The 17,401-nt window shown below is 34.7% G+C and overlaps 1 protein-coding gene across 1 annotated transcript in view; it reads left to right on the top strand.

Annotated features, from left to right (window-relative positions):
* KCNH5 (potassium voltage-gated channel subfamily H member 5) overlaps positions 1 to 6,068 on the top strand; it is a gene marked incomplete at both ends in the record, with an annotated part of 351,704 nt that extends 345,636 nt beyond the window's left edge. The window contains one exon of the mRNA XM_082616968.1: positions 5,121 to 6,068. Coding sequence (XP_082473094.1) covers positions 5,121 to 6,068 — 948 coding nt within the window. The remainder of the gene's footprint in view (positions 1 to 5,120) is intronic.
* Positions 6,069 to 17,401: the final 11,333 nt, after the last annotated feature.

The raw sequence follows: 17,401 nt of genomic DNA, 5'->3' as shown, positions 1-17,401 counted from the left end.
TATGACAGTTAAATGAGATAATATGTTTGTGACCTCTTTGTTATATGCAAATTTTTATGTTTTTCAATAAGCCATAATTTCTGTTCTGCAGTCAAAAGAAATAAAATAAATTTAGTCTCATTCAGTAAACTCCATTCAAACCAATAGTTTTTTTAGAGTGACCTCAGGCTTAAAAGCTTGGTTATTGTAAATAGTTTATCAAATCCAGGTGTGAACTCTTAGGATTCTGTCTTCCATATACAAAACCTCATTCTTTCTCATTTCATTTTACATCTTCTTGGTGGCAAAATATGCCAACCCATTTCTATCTCATTTGTCCCTCGATGCAGACTGGCAGCCTGGCCCTGTGACAGAAACTTTTTTTTCTTTGTTCTCAGTAGTTTGGCATTAGGAGTCTTTGTTCTCCACTTAATAGTAGCAGTGCAAATGCCTTTGTTGGTTCTTGGTGGGGTGGGGCCGGCTGGTGATAAGGGAAACTGGAGAAAGAAGCCTTTTTCTACTGATATTTTACATGGGTACATCACACTCTTAAATCACAAAGCATCTCAAACTTGGTAAGTACACAATAATTTTAAGCAATTATTAGCCATTGTATTGAAAATTTAAAACATAAAGCTGTGGCCTAAGATGTCCACAGATTCTCAGTCTCCAGGAACCCCAAATCTTTCATAAACTGTGAACTTCACATGGCAGTATCAGTATGTCCCATTCAGGTAAATAATGCATGATTTCTTAGTGTGTGTCCTAAATATTGCATGGATGTCCTGCATTTTATCTGACACCCCTATGTGCCCTCCTCCACTGTTCATTTGAAATAGATGCTTTTTTCCCCAAACACGAAGGGTAATCTCAGTTACCACACTGCACTAAGGCTATGTCTTTCCAAGGTTAAGTAACTACCTTTAAAAAGGCAAACAAGGTCAGAGCGGAGTGGGAAGGAGGATGTCATGTCAGTTGATAGAATTAAAGTAAATGCCTTTTCAATGAACGGGGATGATATAGGAATAGAGTATCTGTGTTTCCATGTTTTGATTTGTCCAGTACCAAAGAGTGTTAATATCTTGAAGGTTTAGCACAAGCCCTGTTTACTCAGGAAGCATAAGAAACATGTCAACCCTTTGAAAGACTTCTAATTAAACTCCTAGAACTTTGATGTCAGACTTAAGAGATTAGTATTACATTTTAAAAAAATACCCAATTTCATGTGCCAGTAGAGAAGGAAAAATATGCTGGTATTAATAGACAGTTATTGAATTTAGAGAATATTTATTTTAAAATACAAATTATTGCCACTTGATAAGCTATATTTAGTGTATCAATCTTAATTTAGAAAATGTGCTTTTAGATGGAGGATTGCTTCTCCTTGACTTTTGTGTTTACAGTGGTCATCACTAGTATTGGTTTCTAGTATAAGGTCAATGACTATATGTTATTCCTGGAAGCTGCTGAATCTCTAAGAGGTGATGAAAATGTTTTCAAACAGGAAGTATTTTACAAGAGTTCAAGGGAGACAACCAGCATATTTTGAGTGTCTATTATGTGCTGGAGACTATGTGCTTCACATGTATTTCTAATCTAACCAACAGCTTAATGAGAGAGGGTGATGGAGGTAAGTAATTTTGCTAGCATCATAAAATTGTCTGATTCTGAAAGCACATTAATATAACTCCCTTGTGAATATTCCTTATAACCCTCATCTGCAGTTATTTTGTTCTTTAGATGACTGATCAAAAATCTCACGCTTACCAAATTCACGTCTAACTCTGATAATATAAGTGGTAATAATTTCTTACATAGTCAGCCTTTTAAATTTCTCTTGATGGAGTTCTAACTTCTTCCCAGTATTATTTTCAAAATGTATTTTTAATAAAATTTATGCTTACTTATTTGTGAATACTCATCTAACACTACATGTACTATGCATTTAATTTGATATTTGAATTTTAAAGAATATTGGAATTTGAAGAGTCCAACCTCCTCCTCAGTGAAAGTATTACACAGACAACATTCGTATTTCTGTTTGGCTATTTCAGTGGTGTGAGTTTCATGAGTTTTCAAGGCAGTTTATTCAATTAATAGGTAATAGTTTGAAATGAAATTTGTATACTGACTTGGTATTTACCTTCCAGAAACCTCTAAGTATAAATCCTTGTTCTGCCCTCTGGAGCCACATAAATAAATTTAATCCCTCCTCTCACCCAACCCAGGTGCTATGTTGGTAAACTGTTTAACTTTTCAGTAGTTTTATAGCCTAGAAGTCTTACTATTTGGCCCCTAAACAGAGGATGGCATTAAAAATGGCTTTGGATCATATCTATATGATTCAAAAGAAAACCTTACAAAAAATAGTGATGTATTGCAAGGAAAATTAAGAGATAAATGTTTTATTACATGTAAAAGTATACACACATGTATATATAAACTAACAAATGTTTACATTTATATATTTTCTATGAAATGGGAACATGAATATGAAAGCAAATAGCTCTGTTCAGTTGTCTCTTTACTATACTCCCTCTCTGATATGCAAGGAAGTGGAACTAAGTAAGCTAAGCAAGCTTCGTCAGTGTTTCTATGTTGAATTTTAAGTGTATTGCATCTGTTAACTGGCATTGGAATATTTTTCCCTTTAGAAATGATCTTACCCTATCTTTAAGGGTTTCCTTTATAAAACAAAGTACAACTGGTATCTTGTCACACAAGTATAAAGTCATATGTTTTTATTTATTTTCAATGAGATAATTTTATTATTTTTTAACAGCTTTATTGGAGTATAATTGCTTTACAATGGTGTGTTACTTTCTGCTGTATAACATAGTGAATCAGCTATACTTATACATATATCCGCATATACCCTCCCTCTTGCGTCTCCCTCCCTCCCTCCCTATCCCAGCCCTCTAGGTGGTCACAAAGCACCGAGCTGATCTCCCTGTGCTATGCGGCTGCTTCCCACTAGCTATCTGTTTTACATTTGGTAGTGTACATGTGTCCATGCCACTCTCTCACGTCATCCCAGCTTACCCTTCCCCCTCCCCGTGTCCTCAAGTTGATTCTCTACATCTGCATCTTTATTCCTGTCCTGCTCCGAGGTTCTTCAGAACCTTTTTTTTTTTTTTTTTAGATTCCATATATATGTGTTAACATACGGTATTTGTTTTTCTCTTTCTGACTTACTTCACTCTGTATGACAGACTCTAGGTCCATCCACCTCATTACAAATAACTAAGTTTTGTTTCTTTTTATGGCTGAGTAATATTCCATTGTATATATGTACCACATCTTCTTTATCCATTCATCTTTCAATGGACACTTAGGTAGCTTCCATGTCCTGGCTATTCTAAATAGTGCTGCAATGAACACTATGGTACATGACTCTTTTTGAATTATGGTTTTCTCAGGGTATATGTCCAGTAGTGGATTGCTAGGTCATATAGTAGTTCTATTTTTAGTTTTTTAAGGAACCTCCATACTGTTCTCCATAGAGGCTGTATCAATTTACATTCCCACCAACAGTGCAAGAGGGTTCCCTTTTCTCCATACCCTCTCCAGCATTTATTGTTTGTAGATTTTTTGATGATGGCCATTCTCACTGGTGTGAGGTGATACCTCATTGTAGTTTTGATTTGCATTTCTCCAGTGATTAGTGATGTTGAGCATTCTTTCATATGTTTGTTGGCAATCTGTATATCTTCTTTGGAGAAACGTCTATTTAGGTCTTCTGCCCATTTTTGGATTGGGTTGTTTGGTTTTTTGATATTGAGCTGCATGAGCTGCTTGTATATCGTGGAGATTAATCCTTTGTCCGTTGCTTCATTTGCAAATATTTCCTCCGATTCTGAGGGTTCTCTTTTCATCTTGTTGATGCTTTCCTTTGCTGTGCAAAAGCTTTTAAGTTTCATTACGTCCCATTTGTTTATTTTTGTTTTTATTTCCATTTCTCTAGGAGGGGGATCAAAAAGGATCTTGCTGTGATTTATGTCATAGAGTGTTCTTCCTGTTTTCCTCTGCGAGTTTTATAGTGTCTGGCCTTACATTTAAATCTTTAGTCCATTTTGAGTTTATTTTTGTGTATGGTGTTAAGGAGTGTTCTAATTTCATTCTTTTACATGTAGCTGTCCAGTCTTCCCAGCACCACTTACTGAAGAGACTGTCTTTTCTCCACTGTATATTCTTGCCTCTTTTATTAAAGATAAGGTGACCATATGTGTGTGGATTTATCTCTGGGCTTTCTATCCTGTTCCATTGATCTATATTTCTGTTTTTGTGCCAGTACCATACTGTCTTGATTACTGTAACTTTGTAGTATAGTATGAAGTCCAGGAGCCTGATTCCTCCAGCTCCATTTTTCTTTCTCAAGACTGCTTTGGCTATTTGGGGTCTTTTGTGTTTCCATACAAATTGTGAAAAATTTTTTCTAGTTCTGTGAAAAATGCCATTGGTAGTTTGATAGAGATTGCATTGAATCTGTTGATTGCTTTGGGTAGTAGAGTCATTTTCACAATGTTGATTCTTCCAATCCAGGAACATGGTATATCTCTCCATCTGTTTGTATCATCTTTGATTTCTTTCATCAGTGTCTTATAGTTTTCTGCATACAGGTCTTTTGTCTCCTTGGGTAGGTTTATTCCTAGGTACTTTATTCTTTTTGTTGCAATGGTAAATGAGAGTGTTTCCTTAATTTCTCTTTCAGATTTCTCATCATTAGTGTATAGGAATGCAACAGATTTCTGTACATTAATTTTGTATCCTGCTACTTTACCAAATTCATTGATTAGCTCTAGGAGTTTTCTGGTAGCATCTTTAGGATTCTCTATGTATAGTATCATGTCATCTGCAAACAGTGACATCTTTACTTCTTCTTTTCCCATTTTGATTCCTTTTATTTCTTTTTCTTCTGTGATTGCTGTGGCTAAAACTTCCAAAACTATGTTGAATAATAGTGGTGAGAGTGGGCAACCTTGTCTTGTTCCTAATCTTATTGGAAGTGGTTTCAGTTTTTCACCATTGAGAATGCTGTTGACTGTGGGTTTGTTATATATGGCCTTTATTATGTAGAGGTAGGTTCCCTCTGTGCCTACTGTTTTTATAATCATGCTTTTTATCTCTCTCCCCCTCCACAGATCATTTTCCGCAAAATCAGTGATGTGAAGAAAGAAGAGGAGGAGCGCCTCAGGCAAAAGAATGAGGTCACCCTCAGCATCCCCGTGGACCACCCGGTAAGAAAGCTCTTCCAGAAGTTCAAGCAGCAGAAGGAGCTGCGGAATCAGGGGTCAACGCAGAGTGACCCTGAGCGGAACCATCTGCAGGTAGAAAGCCGCTCCTTACAGAACGGAGCCTCCATCACTGGCACCAGTGTGGTCACCGTGTCACAGATTACGCCCATTCAGACATCTCTGGCCTATGTGAAAGCCAGCGAGTCCCTCAAACAAAACAACCGTGATGCCATGGAACTCAAGCCCAGTGGCGGTGCTGACCCCAAATGTCTCAAAGTCAACAGCCCCATAAGAATGAAGAATGGAAATGGGAAAGGGTGGCTGCGGCTCAAGAATAATATGGGAGCCCATGAGGAGAAGAAGGAAGACTGGAATAATGTCACTAAAGCTGAGTCGATGGGGCTACTCTCTGAGGACCCTAAGGGCAGTGATTCAGAGAACAGCATCACCAAAAATCCACTAAGAAAAACAGATTCTTGTGACAGTGGGATTACAAAAAGTGACCTTCTTTTGGATAAGGCTGGGGAGGCGCGAAGTCCGCTAGAGCATAGCCCCATCCAGGCTGATGCCAAGCACCCCTTTTATCCCATCCCTGAGCAGGCCTTACAGACCACACTGCAGGAAGTCAAACACGAACTCAAAGAGGACATTCAGCTGCTAAGCTGCAGAATGACTGCCCTGGAGAAGCAGGTGGCAGAAATTTTAAAAATACTTTCAGAAAAAAGTGTGCCCCCGACCTCTTCTCCCAAATCCCAAATGCCACTCCAAGTACCTCCCCAAATACCATGTCAGGATATTTTTAGTGTTTCAAGGCCTGAGTCACCTGAACCTGACAAAGATGAAATCCACTTTTAATATATATATACACATATATATTTGTTAATATATTAAAAACAGTATATACATCTATATACATATGTGTGTATATACAGTATATACATATATATATATTTTCACTTGCTTTCAATATGATGAACACAATATGGATTTTGATATGTAAATATTGCATGTCCAGCTGGATTCTGGCCTGCCAAAGAAGATAATTATTAAAAACATAGATATCGCTTGTATATTATGCAGTTGACTGCATGTACACTTTACATTTATTTATAATCTCTATAATTTTAAAAGGTATGATTTTTGTTAACCAGGCAATGTAATAGTTAAAGAATCAGGGTCCAACCTGCCAATGTTGCCATGACAAATTTGATCTCAGGCCGACTATATTGAGCTGTCATTTCCTCACTCTTCTGTTAAGTTAAAATTATAAATTAATGCCAAGGAAGCATTCAGCATTTTAAAATGTTAGTGCCATTTTGTGAACCCTTTCCATAGGATATTTTTCTGTAACTTAGTGTTAGGTTATTTTCCCCAATAGGCAGTGTTTGCTCCATTTAAATGACTGTTTTGTTGCCTCAGTCAGATAGCAGTGTGGGATGCTGAGAACTTATTGCTATGAGGTTTGTGCATGAATTGCATTTTTGCTCAACTATACCTCTCCTTTTTTAACATTATACTTAGATAGTAATCATAAACTCTTATGTAAGGTATCCCTACTCCCTCTGTCTTAAATAACAGCCACCATCTTATAAGCTGATTTTATCAACCCCATAAATATGAAACTTAATATAGTGTATATTATAGAAATACTGAATCACAGGGTAAAAGGGCCTTTTAACAACTCATGTTAGAGATGGTGATTTTCCAAAGGTGAAGAATGTTCTAAATTTTTTTTAAAGCTTGTTCAAGGGTGAAGTTAAAAGACTCTTAGCAAAGAAACAAGCAAACAAAATACATTTATCATATCAAAAATTAAACTAGAATGATATAAAATAAAAAAGAATATAAAGACAAGTTTTTGTAGCTTATTTGTGACTTAGAAAGAATGAAACACGGGTACAGAATTGTTCACACCTGATTCTTAACTGCTTATAGAGGTAATACATGAAATGTGGTTAGAAAAAAAAGAAAACTAAATAGTAGACGTTAAGTTGCTCAACTCAGACAACTGCTCTTCTATAATTTTATTGTGGTTACAGTTTTCTAAAGCTTTTTTTGCACACAGTTCTACTGCTGGATTTCTGCTGAGTTGATACAATAGACTACCACAGCTCGGACAGATCCGCTCATGAAAGGGGGGTACTGAAGACTGAATTTCAGAGTCTTTTGGGCCACACATTCTCTTCTTAGAAAGTGCCTATTATCAACCAAAAAAAAAAGTAACAAAAGGCTGTGTATAGTTAGACTCTTAAATGCTGTGTATTGAGAATAAAATGCACACTCATTTGTGAGAACCTAGAAAACTTTATTTCTTTTTACTAAAGTTTACTTTATAAAGTTGATCAGAGAGGCATACTTTTAAATTGGTGCATGCATGACATTTAACAGCAGGAGCAGGGCAGTTAATGTTTGCATCAAGTTGAAAATATATAGCAGTAATTTGTATATTATTACATATATGAACATCTGTGCATATATGTTAACATACACAAGATGATAGCAGAATCAAAGGAGATATTTTGATGTATTGTACCCATTTTTATGAGCTTTTTAAACTATCTCTGAGAATCCCCAAACAAGAGCAACAGAACTGAAAAACAAGTTACGACCATCAGACTGGAGAAGTGAAAAACAAAGTGATTTATAAAAACAGTTGATATTTTAGAACTTCTATTAGAGGTTCTTCACATGCCCACAAGATGTGCCTCTTTAATCCAGGAGTCTCAGAACAGATGTTATGTGCCATGGGTTCCATTTTCCTTTCTTTGTGCCCATAACTTCCATTTCTCAAAGTGGAAGTTTTCAGGGGAACACATCTCCATGCTATGCTACAATATCTACCTACCATAGGCACAAGACAGTGGGGTAACCATGGTGTAAGAAATCAACATTGAAATTGAGACTCTGTTGCTTTTATGATGAGGATGGTACCTTTTTCTTGACTTCAGATATTTATTGAATTTCAGGGTATTTTCTATTTAACCATGTATGAGACAAGCTTGGCTAAGCATTCAAAGTGTGTGGTAAAAATAATCTGAGTACAGAAATGGTTAGTTTAACTTTAGCCATGTGCTTCAGAAATAACAGTTGGTGTAAAGGTATGAGTGTCTGTGAAACAGCAGGGTGGTTTGTAGTTGTGATCCATGCCTTTGCTTATTAGTGTTGCTAATATCTGCTGTGTTCTGACATTGATTCAGAGTTTCATCTAATTGACCTACAATATTGATGTTCATATATAGAGGAAAGAACCATATACTTTAGAACTACTTCATGTTGTCACAAAAAAGGAAAGAGTATCGGTTGCTTATTTATGGTGTAGTTATCACAGTATTCTTTTCCAGCCACCTCTATTCCTGTGTGCATGATATGATAAAATGCTGAATGCACTCTGCTGTTTTCAGCAGGAATGCATGTGTTCAGCAAACATTGTATATAGAGTAGTCTTTTAGGTTTCCAGATTCCACAACTCTTTCCAGTCAGACTTACTCAGATTTGAATGAGGGGTGAGCACTTGCTTTAATATGTGCAGTAATGATACAATCATGTTCTGTGTTGCCTCAACCAGCACATAGACAGTAGATTCTATTTTGGGGGACCAGATGACTGCATGTTTTATTCTTGTACTGTATAGATGTTCTCAGTGCAACCAGAGTAAAATTTTGTATTATTATCTTTCTGAACAATGGAATAATAGGAGTAAATAGATATGTATTTAAAATTTGAACATTTTCCAAAGCAACTTATACACCTTCAATATTTTTCTATGATAATGTATAAGATCAGATGCTGTACCCTGGACAGGTGGTTGTAATGTACTGTGATAACAGAAGTCAAACAAAAACGGAAATGTGAGCTGCATATCATAATGACAAGTTTTATCAGTCTGTATTAGGATATTATTGTACTAAATGTGATCTAGTAAATAGAGGAGCTTATGATAAAAGGCAAATAGGAACATGAAAGGCAGATGACAGTGCCAAAGCTGCTCGTGTCCCACATTGACATAAATAGTCCTTAGAATGGTCCAGGCATAGACGTTGAATAGAGACACATACTTCATTGTTAAAATGGAACATTTTTATTATGATACTGGTTTCATCTTACATTAAGTATACATTAAGTACGAGTGTCCTAAGTATTCAGTTAAAAAAATTATGTAGATCAGAACAAGATAATTAGAAAATTTGGGGTTTTAAATTGCTCCTAAGAACAAATGTATACTCTGGAAGTACCCAGCACTTTAAGAATATTAATTATGACCACTAATTAAACTGCATTTTGAAAGTTAATCTTATTGGAGCCCAAATGAAAACCGGAGCTTCCATCCTTAAATTTAAGATTTGGTTCACCTGTGAGATCTGACCCATTTGCTGTTCTATTTTAAATAACTAAATTCTTTAGAAACCTTTTTTTTTAAAAAAATTAGTCTTCAGAACAGTGACTGTTTTTGAAGTGTGCAGTGGCTGATACTAGTGAAATTATTTGTCACATCCCTAATAAATTCCACTATCTTTTAAGATATCTTATCTATCTCTTCCAAAATTTTATGTAGGTAATAAGAAAATTTGTCTAGAATGTACATATCATACATGGATAACTTTAAAATAAGAATATTTTGTAATCACATGAATGTTGTGTTTCATACTTTCTTATGATAAGTGTATTTCTCTTGTGGTCTAGACGGAAAGGGAGAGAAGAAAGAACAACTTTTTGGAAAACTAGAATTCAAGCCTAGGATGAATATCTGAGCTCTGTCTTGGATTCTGCATCTAGCTTTGCCACAATCGCACTGTAACTTTGGGCAAGTTAACTGTTTTTTGGTGTATCTGGGGCTTCAGTTTCCCTACTGATAAATAATACAATGAAGGTAAGAACTGCTCCCTTCTTTCACCAAGATGATATTAGGTCAATGGAAAATCATCTTCCTCTCAGATGAAAATAACATTAAGACAAGTTATTTTTTTTTCATTCATAGCAGACTAGCCAAGATGCACTTTCTAAATATTCTTCTAGGTTTTAGAGAAGACTTCTCTGGTCAGGGGTTGGTGGGGAAGGGCATAAGTAGCTAAATAATTATTGGTCAATGGCATGTGAGTATAAGACTTGAAAATTATCTGGGAATATAGAGCTACTAATCAAATAAACATGGGAAGAATGAAGAACTTTTAGGAAGGAAGAGAGAAATAAGAGAAAAAGGCATATGTAAATATTATGATTTTTCTTATTCTACCTAATCATACTGCTCAGCAGAAATTCTCAATTTTGTGAGAAAAAGTAAACAACTTGGTGAATATTCAAGGTATAGTTCATCTTCAACTTTTTGTATGAAAATAATCATGACTTTCTCAAGATAATGGCTCCACATAGGTAGATGTTCTCATAACAAAATTTTAACTATGAAAGAATCCTTTCCAATGACTAATCAGTTTTTCAATGTGTATCTTGAACTGGAAAAAAAACAGTTTTAAAAAAGGGAAATCATTTGAATTACATTAGAAAACCACCCATGTTGTATCCTAATGAGAGTGTTTTAATTTTAAAAAGTTATAATTTGTAATTAGTAATATTGGTGACTCAAGGAAGCCACTTATAGCATGTAAAAATTTATTTTCAAAAATGAGATTCATTTTGTTAACAATTGCTCGTTCTGCAAAGACAGTCTTGTAAACTAAGAGATGCAGTCAAACCTGCAGTCACTACATTTGCCATGACCCTTTGAGTAAAGAAAATAGCAAGAGCATGTAGAAACAAAGGGGAAATTTTAATGTACTACAAGAGATATTTAGATCTCTTACTGGGTTTTCTAATCTTTCCATCAAATCAGAATTTTTAAATTGTTATTACAAATTAGGAATTAGGCATTATTTTGAAAACAGACACAATTTCTCAAGTTAAAGGAAGACTAGTTATAAATGCCTGAGACTTTCAAGAAGTATTAGAGGAGGTTTAAGGGGATTGGTCATCATTGACCATGACTTTTTACTATGCGTTGTAATCCTTATGAGTTATTTGCTAAGTGGTCAATAACGTTTATATTTTTATATGCTGTGATGGACCCTTGGCATTCCAACTCACAGTCATATTACATATGTATTTGCATATGTAAATAAATATTTTCAGTCAACTTGCTCTCAGTGTAAACTTTGTACTTAACAGCCTAAATGTTGTTAGCATCTTAGATAATAAAAACTCTTACAGGCGTGGCATGACATTTATTATTATTTAGAGGGTTGATATAGATTAATTTGACATTATAGGAAATATTCTTCTTATCTTGGTCTAGGAAAACATATCAAGAGGTGATACATGTGGGACTACACTATCAGAACAAAAACAGAGTCAGGTTTTAAGTAGGACAGTGGTACCAGACTGCATGAGTTCACAGGAGTCCAAATCAGGATTTGCATTTTCACTTTTGGAACAGATCTACAAAGAAGAGCATAATGGAGGTTGCAGTTTAGTGCATGGAGAGCTAAGCATGGTCACTGGCAATGCTTATGGGTGCAATCAGATCAACTTTGGTGAGTTTATATAGAATTTTTTTTTTGTCTTCCCTTAGCTTTACTGGTGTACATTGCTTTACATTACTTTTATTGACTGCTCTGTGTAAGTATGTGCAGTCTTCTTAATGAGAAGGATTGGCTAAGTCTGGATCTTCCATTAGTCATCAAAAAGAAAAAATATATATATATATATATGGCTGAGGAATAGATGAGGGAACTTGTCAGGATAGCATAGCTATTGAGATTCTAACACAGGCAGGCAGACCCTGGAGAGAAAACTTCACTTTATAAAATACTGACATTGCAAGGGCTATCTAGTCCAAACACAAATTTCAGATATTTCAAGACATGTACTTTTAAAGTTTCCTGAATTTAAAATAATTTTTAAAAATTTCACTCTTATGTAAGTATAAATTTTTATTTTTCATAATAGGTTAGAATAAATGACAGAGGTTGAAATCATAACTGTTGCAAGCACAAGGTGCCCTATCCCAGTAATGGAATCTTCCTTTATTTCTCCCAACAACTTACCAGTAGAGGTAAGTCACCAAATGTGGTTATAAGTAAGAGGCAAGTTGTGGTCACTGGTATTAGCATTTCCTTTTCCAACTGAATTTTAACCCAAAGAGGTAATGCATGATAGTCAAGAAAAGCAAGAAACATTCAGGTTTTTTTCTATAATCTCTCTTAATTTTTAATATTGGGGTTTGGGTGAGACTATAGAAATATTTTATTTCTAAAATTTATTTTTGAACCACTGAATTTTAAGTAGATTATCCAGATCTTTTAATTTTTTTAAAAATTGTACCACTGTTGGCTTCTTGGCCAAACTACTATTAAATGCATTATCCAAATGAACTGTTTCAGCGTAGAATAGCAATTTGTATTATTTCCAAATTTAATGAGCCCCTTGTATGTATATTTACTTCAGAGAGTTTAAATAATTTTCTCTAATGAAAAAAATGTTAAAATTCTTAATGTGATTTATTCTATCCTTTGAGATTTTTTTTAAGATAATGTTTTGAGATAAGTAGAAAAAACAAGGTATTACATTATACTCTGGGATCCTCAGCCCAAACCATCTTGTTTTCACTTTGATGATAATACAGCAAGAGGTAACCATGGAAAAGACCATTCTACCTTTTTCAGAACAACTGGGGAGGACCCCAGTGACACTGTATAAAGCTTTTATAGTTAGCTCACTTTCATCCCTGGCTTTTACATTATCACTGTGTTACTATTTAAATATGGTCATGACTTGTGCTACATCTAAATGCATTTGTTCAAAGAACAATTGACCTAAAATTACAGTTGAGCCAGAATTATAACTGAGGAAAATAAAAAAGAGGGTTAGGTATAGCTGTTACTTTCTCTTAATGTGTTTTCTCTGTGTGATGCTCTTAACTATTTATTTATTTATTTAGAGATAACACATTGTCAAAACCATAGTTAAGACTTTAATGAAACATTAGGAAGCATTGTGAAAGTTTGTCAAATACTGGGGCTTTAATACATATATAAATGAGTGCTCCCCCATCAACTGAGTTTAGAACTTCTAGTTCTTACCTAGAAGCCCAGGCCCATAAACATTTGGCTGGTTGGGCTCTATCTTCATGGAGTAAAGCCAAGAGGATCTGACCACTCACTCCTTCATGCATATTTACTAACTTTTGAATGACCAGACCAGTCAAGGCCAAAATATCTAAATTGATGCCTGAATAAACCAGGTTGGGTATTCATAGCAACCAAATTAAGTATTTCACTGCCAAATATTTTATCCTCCTTCTCTGCTAAATCGTCTTTGATGACATGAATTTAACCTCTTCCTTCCATGGTCAGACTCTCTATTGGGATGTTGGACTTTGTGATTAAAACAACATAAAGATTATTGTAAGTCACAGAGGTGTTGGTGTCATGGATCCCTCATTTGCTCTTCAATTTTTTCCAACCAAAGTATGATGGGAAAGATTCCTGATGAGGCCATGATTGAGCAAACAGGAAGAATAGCTAGCAAACTATGCAAAATCACAATAATGATTCATTTTGAATTTCATGTCAAAGACATTTTGATAGACCTGGGTCTTTAATAATGGTATATTATGTCACAGCCATGCATTGTCAGTTTATACAAAAGCCAAATGTACTTTTATTTAAAATCAAGATTATTTAAAATATTTCAGATTTAGAAAAATAGTGGCAAGGATAGGTTTTTTATCTGTGCAGCAATGTTTTCATGTTATGATTCTCAGTGTTCTTTTTCAAAGATGGTATAAATGTCTTGTTCACTTCCATCTTATTGGCAGCACTGGTGTCTTCCATTGAGCAGTTATCTTCCTCCTTAGATCCCATTCACAGTTAAAGAGAGATAAAACATGCATTTTATATTAGGAACAATATGATTGTTACCACATTGAAATTGGAAACCAATTTAGACCCATTTCTACCCTACACATCCACTGTAGTTTATGGGAAAAGCAATGATTCCTAGAAGTGCTTGGTACTCAGACAACACAAAGTAAAATGTGCATATTTATGATATATTAAAAACTATAGATTTCTTTTTATTCTATGCTCTAGTGACATTGTTTACATTAGTTGCAGCATTTTGTATACTATACTGCAAATTCCTGACTATAACACTAATATTACTATGGGAATTTATTTTTGCAAGTTTGTAAATGTTTTTGCCACTGCAACCATATTGGTAGGAATTTGTATTAAAAATGCCTCTATCTGTAAGGATTAATTCACTGGAAACAATTGATTTATGTATTGACCAAGGAAATAATGCAAAAACTTCATGTGATGTTTTTAATACCTTATGCTAAGCAGTACTAGTTTGCTCTTTTCAAAATTTAATTCATGTTTAGCAAATCATTTTTTCTACTTAAACAAAGGTATTGCAGTGTGTAATATAGAAATATTGTATGTACTGTTGACATCACCTGATTGCTGAGAGAATGTGTGAAAATGTTTTTAACTTTGTGACTTTAGGGTCAATTCTGGAATACTTGTGATCAAAATTTGATTGTTTCTGGGAAGTTTGTGGTGATTATCACTTTACTTAAGGTTTGTTCTCAAGACACAATCATTTTAAAAAAAGTGAATTGGCAGGTGGAAGTTTCTAACCCAAAAGAATTCTGGGTTTCAGCACAATAAACTGTATTTCATCAGGGAGGATTAACTTTGGTTTTTTTCCCACAATTTATTTAAATGTGAATATTTTTTCATGATACAGAATAAAATGTGCATTTTATGGAACTTGTTTGAATTGAGTCTTTGTTGAAAATTATTGTTTTGAATTTAGTTTAGTAAATGAAAAACTCCCCATTACAAACACATGAAGTGCAGTGGGTTCAGAGAAAACAGTCTTTGATATATTAGTTTAAAATGTTATTTTAAACTTCTATAATACTTTTCCTCTGATAAATTGTACTGACAGTATAAGTAATAAAATTAGAGTCATGTATATGAAGTTGAAATTTTAAACCCTAGCAGTAAGTTTGTTTGAATTAGAAGATATCTCTGTTTCATGAAAGATGGAAAATAAAATCCGGATGGAATTTTGGAGAAAATTTTATTTTTAAATGTGATTTCTTTAATATTTCTTCATTCTATCAGTCTATCAAAAATGTTATTATTTTCCTAACATTATAGGTTTATCCCAGTCTGTGAAATTTAGAAACATGGAGGAAGAATGTACATGGAACAGTAAAGTACTTTCATTTTTTTGAAACATTCATAAATGGTTCTGCTACTAGCCCTTGAGGCATTAAAAGGTAAGGGCTGAATATATAATAAAGACTGTTATAGGAGAATACAATTTTTTTTTCTAGTTGAAGAAATATAGTTTAAGAGGTGCATTTTTGGACACCACTGAAGAGTTACTGGTATCTATTGTTTTTCTGTGCAATGTAACATTTTTGATTGAGAGACAACTAAAGCTTTGTCTTTGCTATGGTTTCATTCGGGTATATTTATAGAGGGTAGAGGTTCTAGAGTCTGCTCTCATTTATACAGGAGCCAAGGATATATGATGATCACACACAACTAAATGAATATCAAAGTAGTGGCATACTTTCTATGCAAAATGTCAGTAATTAACGCTTCCTCCACTCTTTCCCTCTTTTTTCCTTCTTTCCTTACACACACACACACTCAGAAATATATTACAATCTCTCCATGTAAGTTTGGTGGTAATAACTTAATTGAGAAAGATACTTATTTTCAAAATGTGATAAAACATATTATGGATTTATACAAGATTAAGAGGAGGATGAGATAGAAATTTTTGTCCTATGGGATATTTTCTCCTGAGGGTGTGGTGAAGAACAGAGCATGTATGAACCTTCCAATTCTCAATCTTCTTATGTTAGTATGCTTCTACTCCCAACCAGCAAGGAGGGTTTTGCTTTCTATAAGATTGTTGAAAACAAGTCAGATCCATTTTGCTTAATCTAGGTAAATAAGCATAATGTGCTTTAATTGGATTAAATAAAGATGTGCCCAATGTGAGAAAACCAGAACTGACATTTTACAGCTGGAAGGGACGTTGGAAATGAATCGGCACCACACCTACTTTAAGAAATTAAGAAACCAAGGATTGGAGAGGGTAAGCGATTCTCCAAAATTATATGTATCGTTATTGCGATTAAATAGGAGCTAGGATTAAAATTCAGTTGTCTTGATTCCAAGTCCAGTGTCTGTTCCACTATATCACATTGCTGTGTGGGTTTTCCACAATGAGCACAAGCACACACACACACACACACACACACACATTTCAGCTAATGCTACTAAAATGTTGCTAGTCTCATCTCTGAGTGTTGCTGAAATGACAGTTGTCCAACTGTGCTATTGACTTAAAGCTGTGTGTTCTTAATTTCGATTTTCTTAAATTAAAAAAGGTGTCTCAGAAAAGGTGTACTCTCCCTTTGATATTGATTGTTATTTAGTATCCTACAATCATGATACTCTCTGTATACCTAAGAGTTTTAGAATCAGAACTTAATAGATCAAGTTTGTTGTATCTGGCTAAGGCTGCAAGTTGGGAAAGAGTTCAAGAAGATACAGAAAGATTGGCTAGTTGCTGACCACCCCAGATTACTGTGTGAGGAGCAGAAACTGGAACTTCTGGACCTCTAGTCTCCTGTGAGTCCATGGGGGTGCAATAAACAGTACTTTCCATCTCGCCTGATTCTACTGTCTTCTGGTACTTAAAATTAAGTCTTTAAATGTGTGTGTATGTATATATGTGTGTGTGTTTGGGGAGGATACTTTCCTTAGTTCTTAAAATTCACTGTGACTATTACAATAAAAGGGGAAATGTATGTCTCTCATGGTTTATAAATAACAATGTTCAATATGGTCAGTTGCTGGTGGAGTAGTGCTAGCATCTTGTCACCTGGAATCATTCAACCCATCAACAAACATTGCTTCTGTGTATGATATGATGACCAAACCGACCAAATACAGCTACACCCAAAGTATGGATCTTAGGGTTGGCTGTCTTCCACATCTGTGAATGTCCTATTCTAACAACAACAGCAAGATTCTGTTGAAATGCTTATGCTAATGACCTTGAGCTATTTAATTTACTGATTGGCAAGAGTGCCAAGAACAATTCCTGGGCTTAGGGAGATGGAAGAATTTCAGCTTTTTCATACCTTCTTTAAATTTCCACGC

Source organism: Mesoplodon mirus (assembly GCF_964341445.2).
Source record: "Mesoplodon mirus genome assembly, chromosome: 4".
NCBI classification, from domain to species: domain Eukaryota; kingdom Metazoa; phylum Chordata; class Mammalia; order Artiodactyla; family Ziphiidae; genus Mesoplodon; species Mesoplodon mirus.
This window is presented reverse-complemented; position numbering and strand designations above follow the sequence as displayed.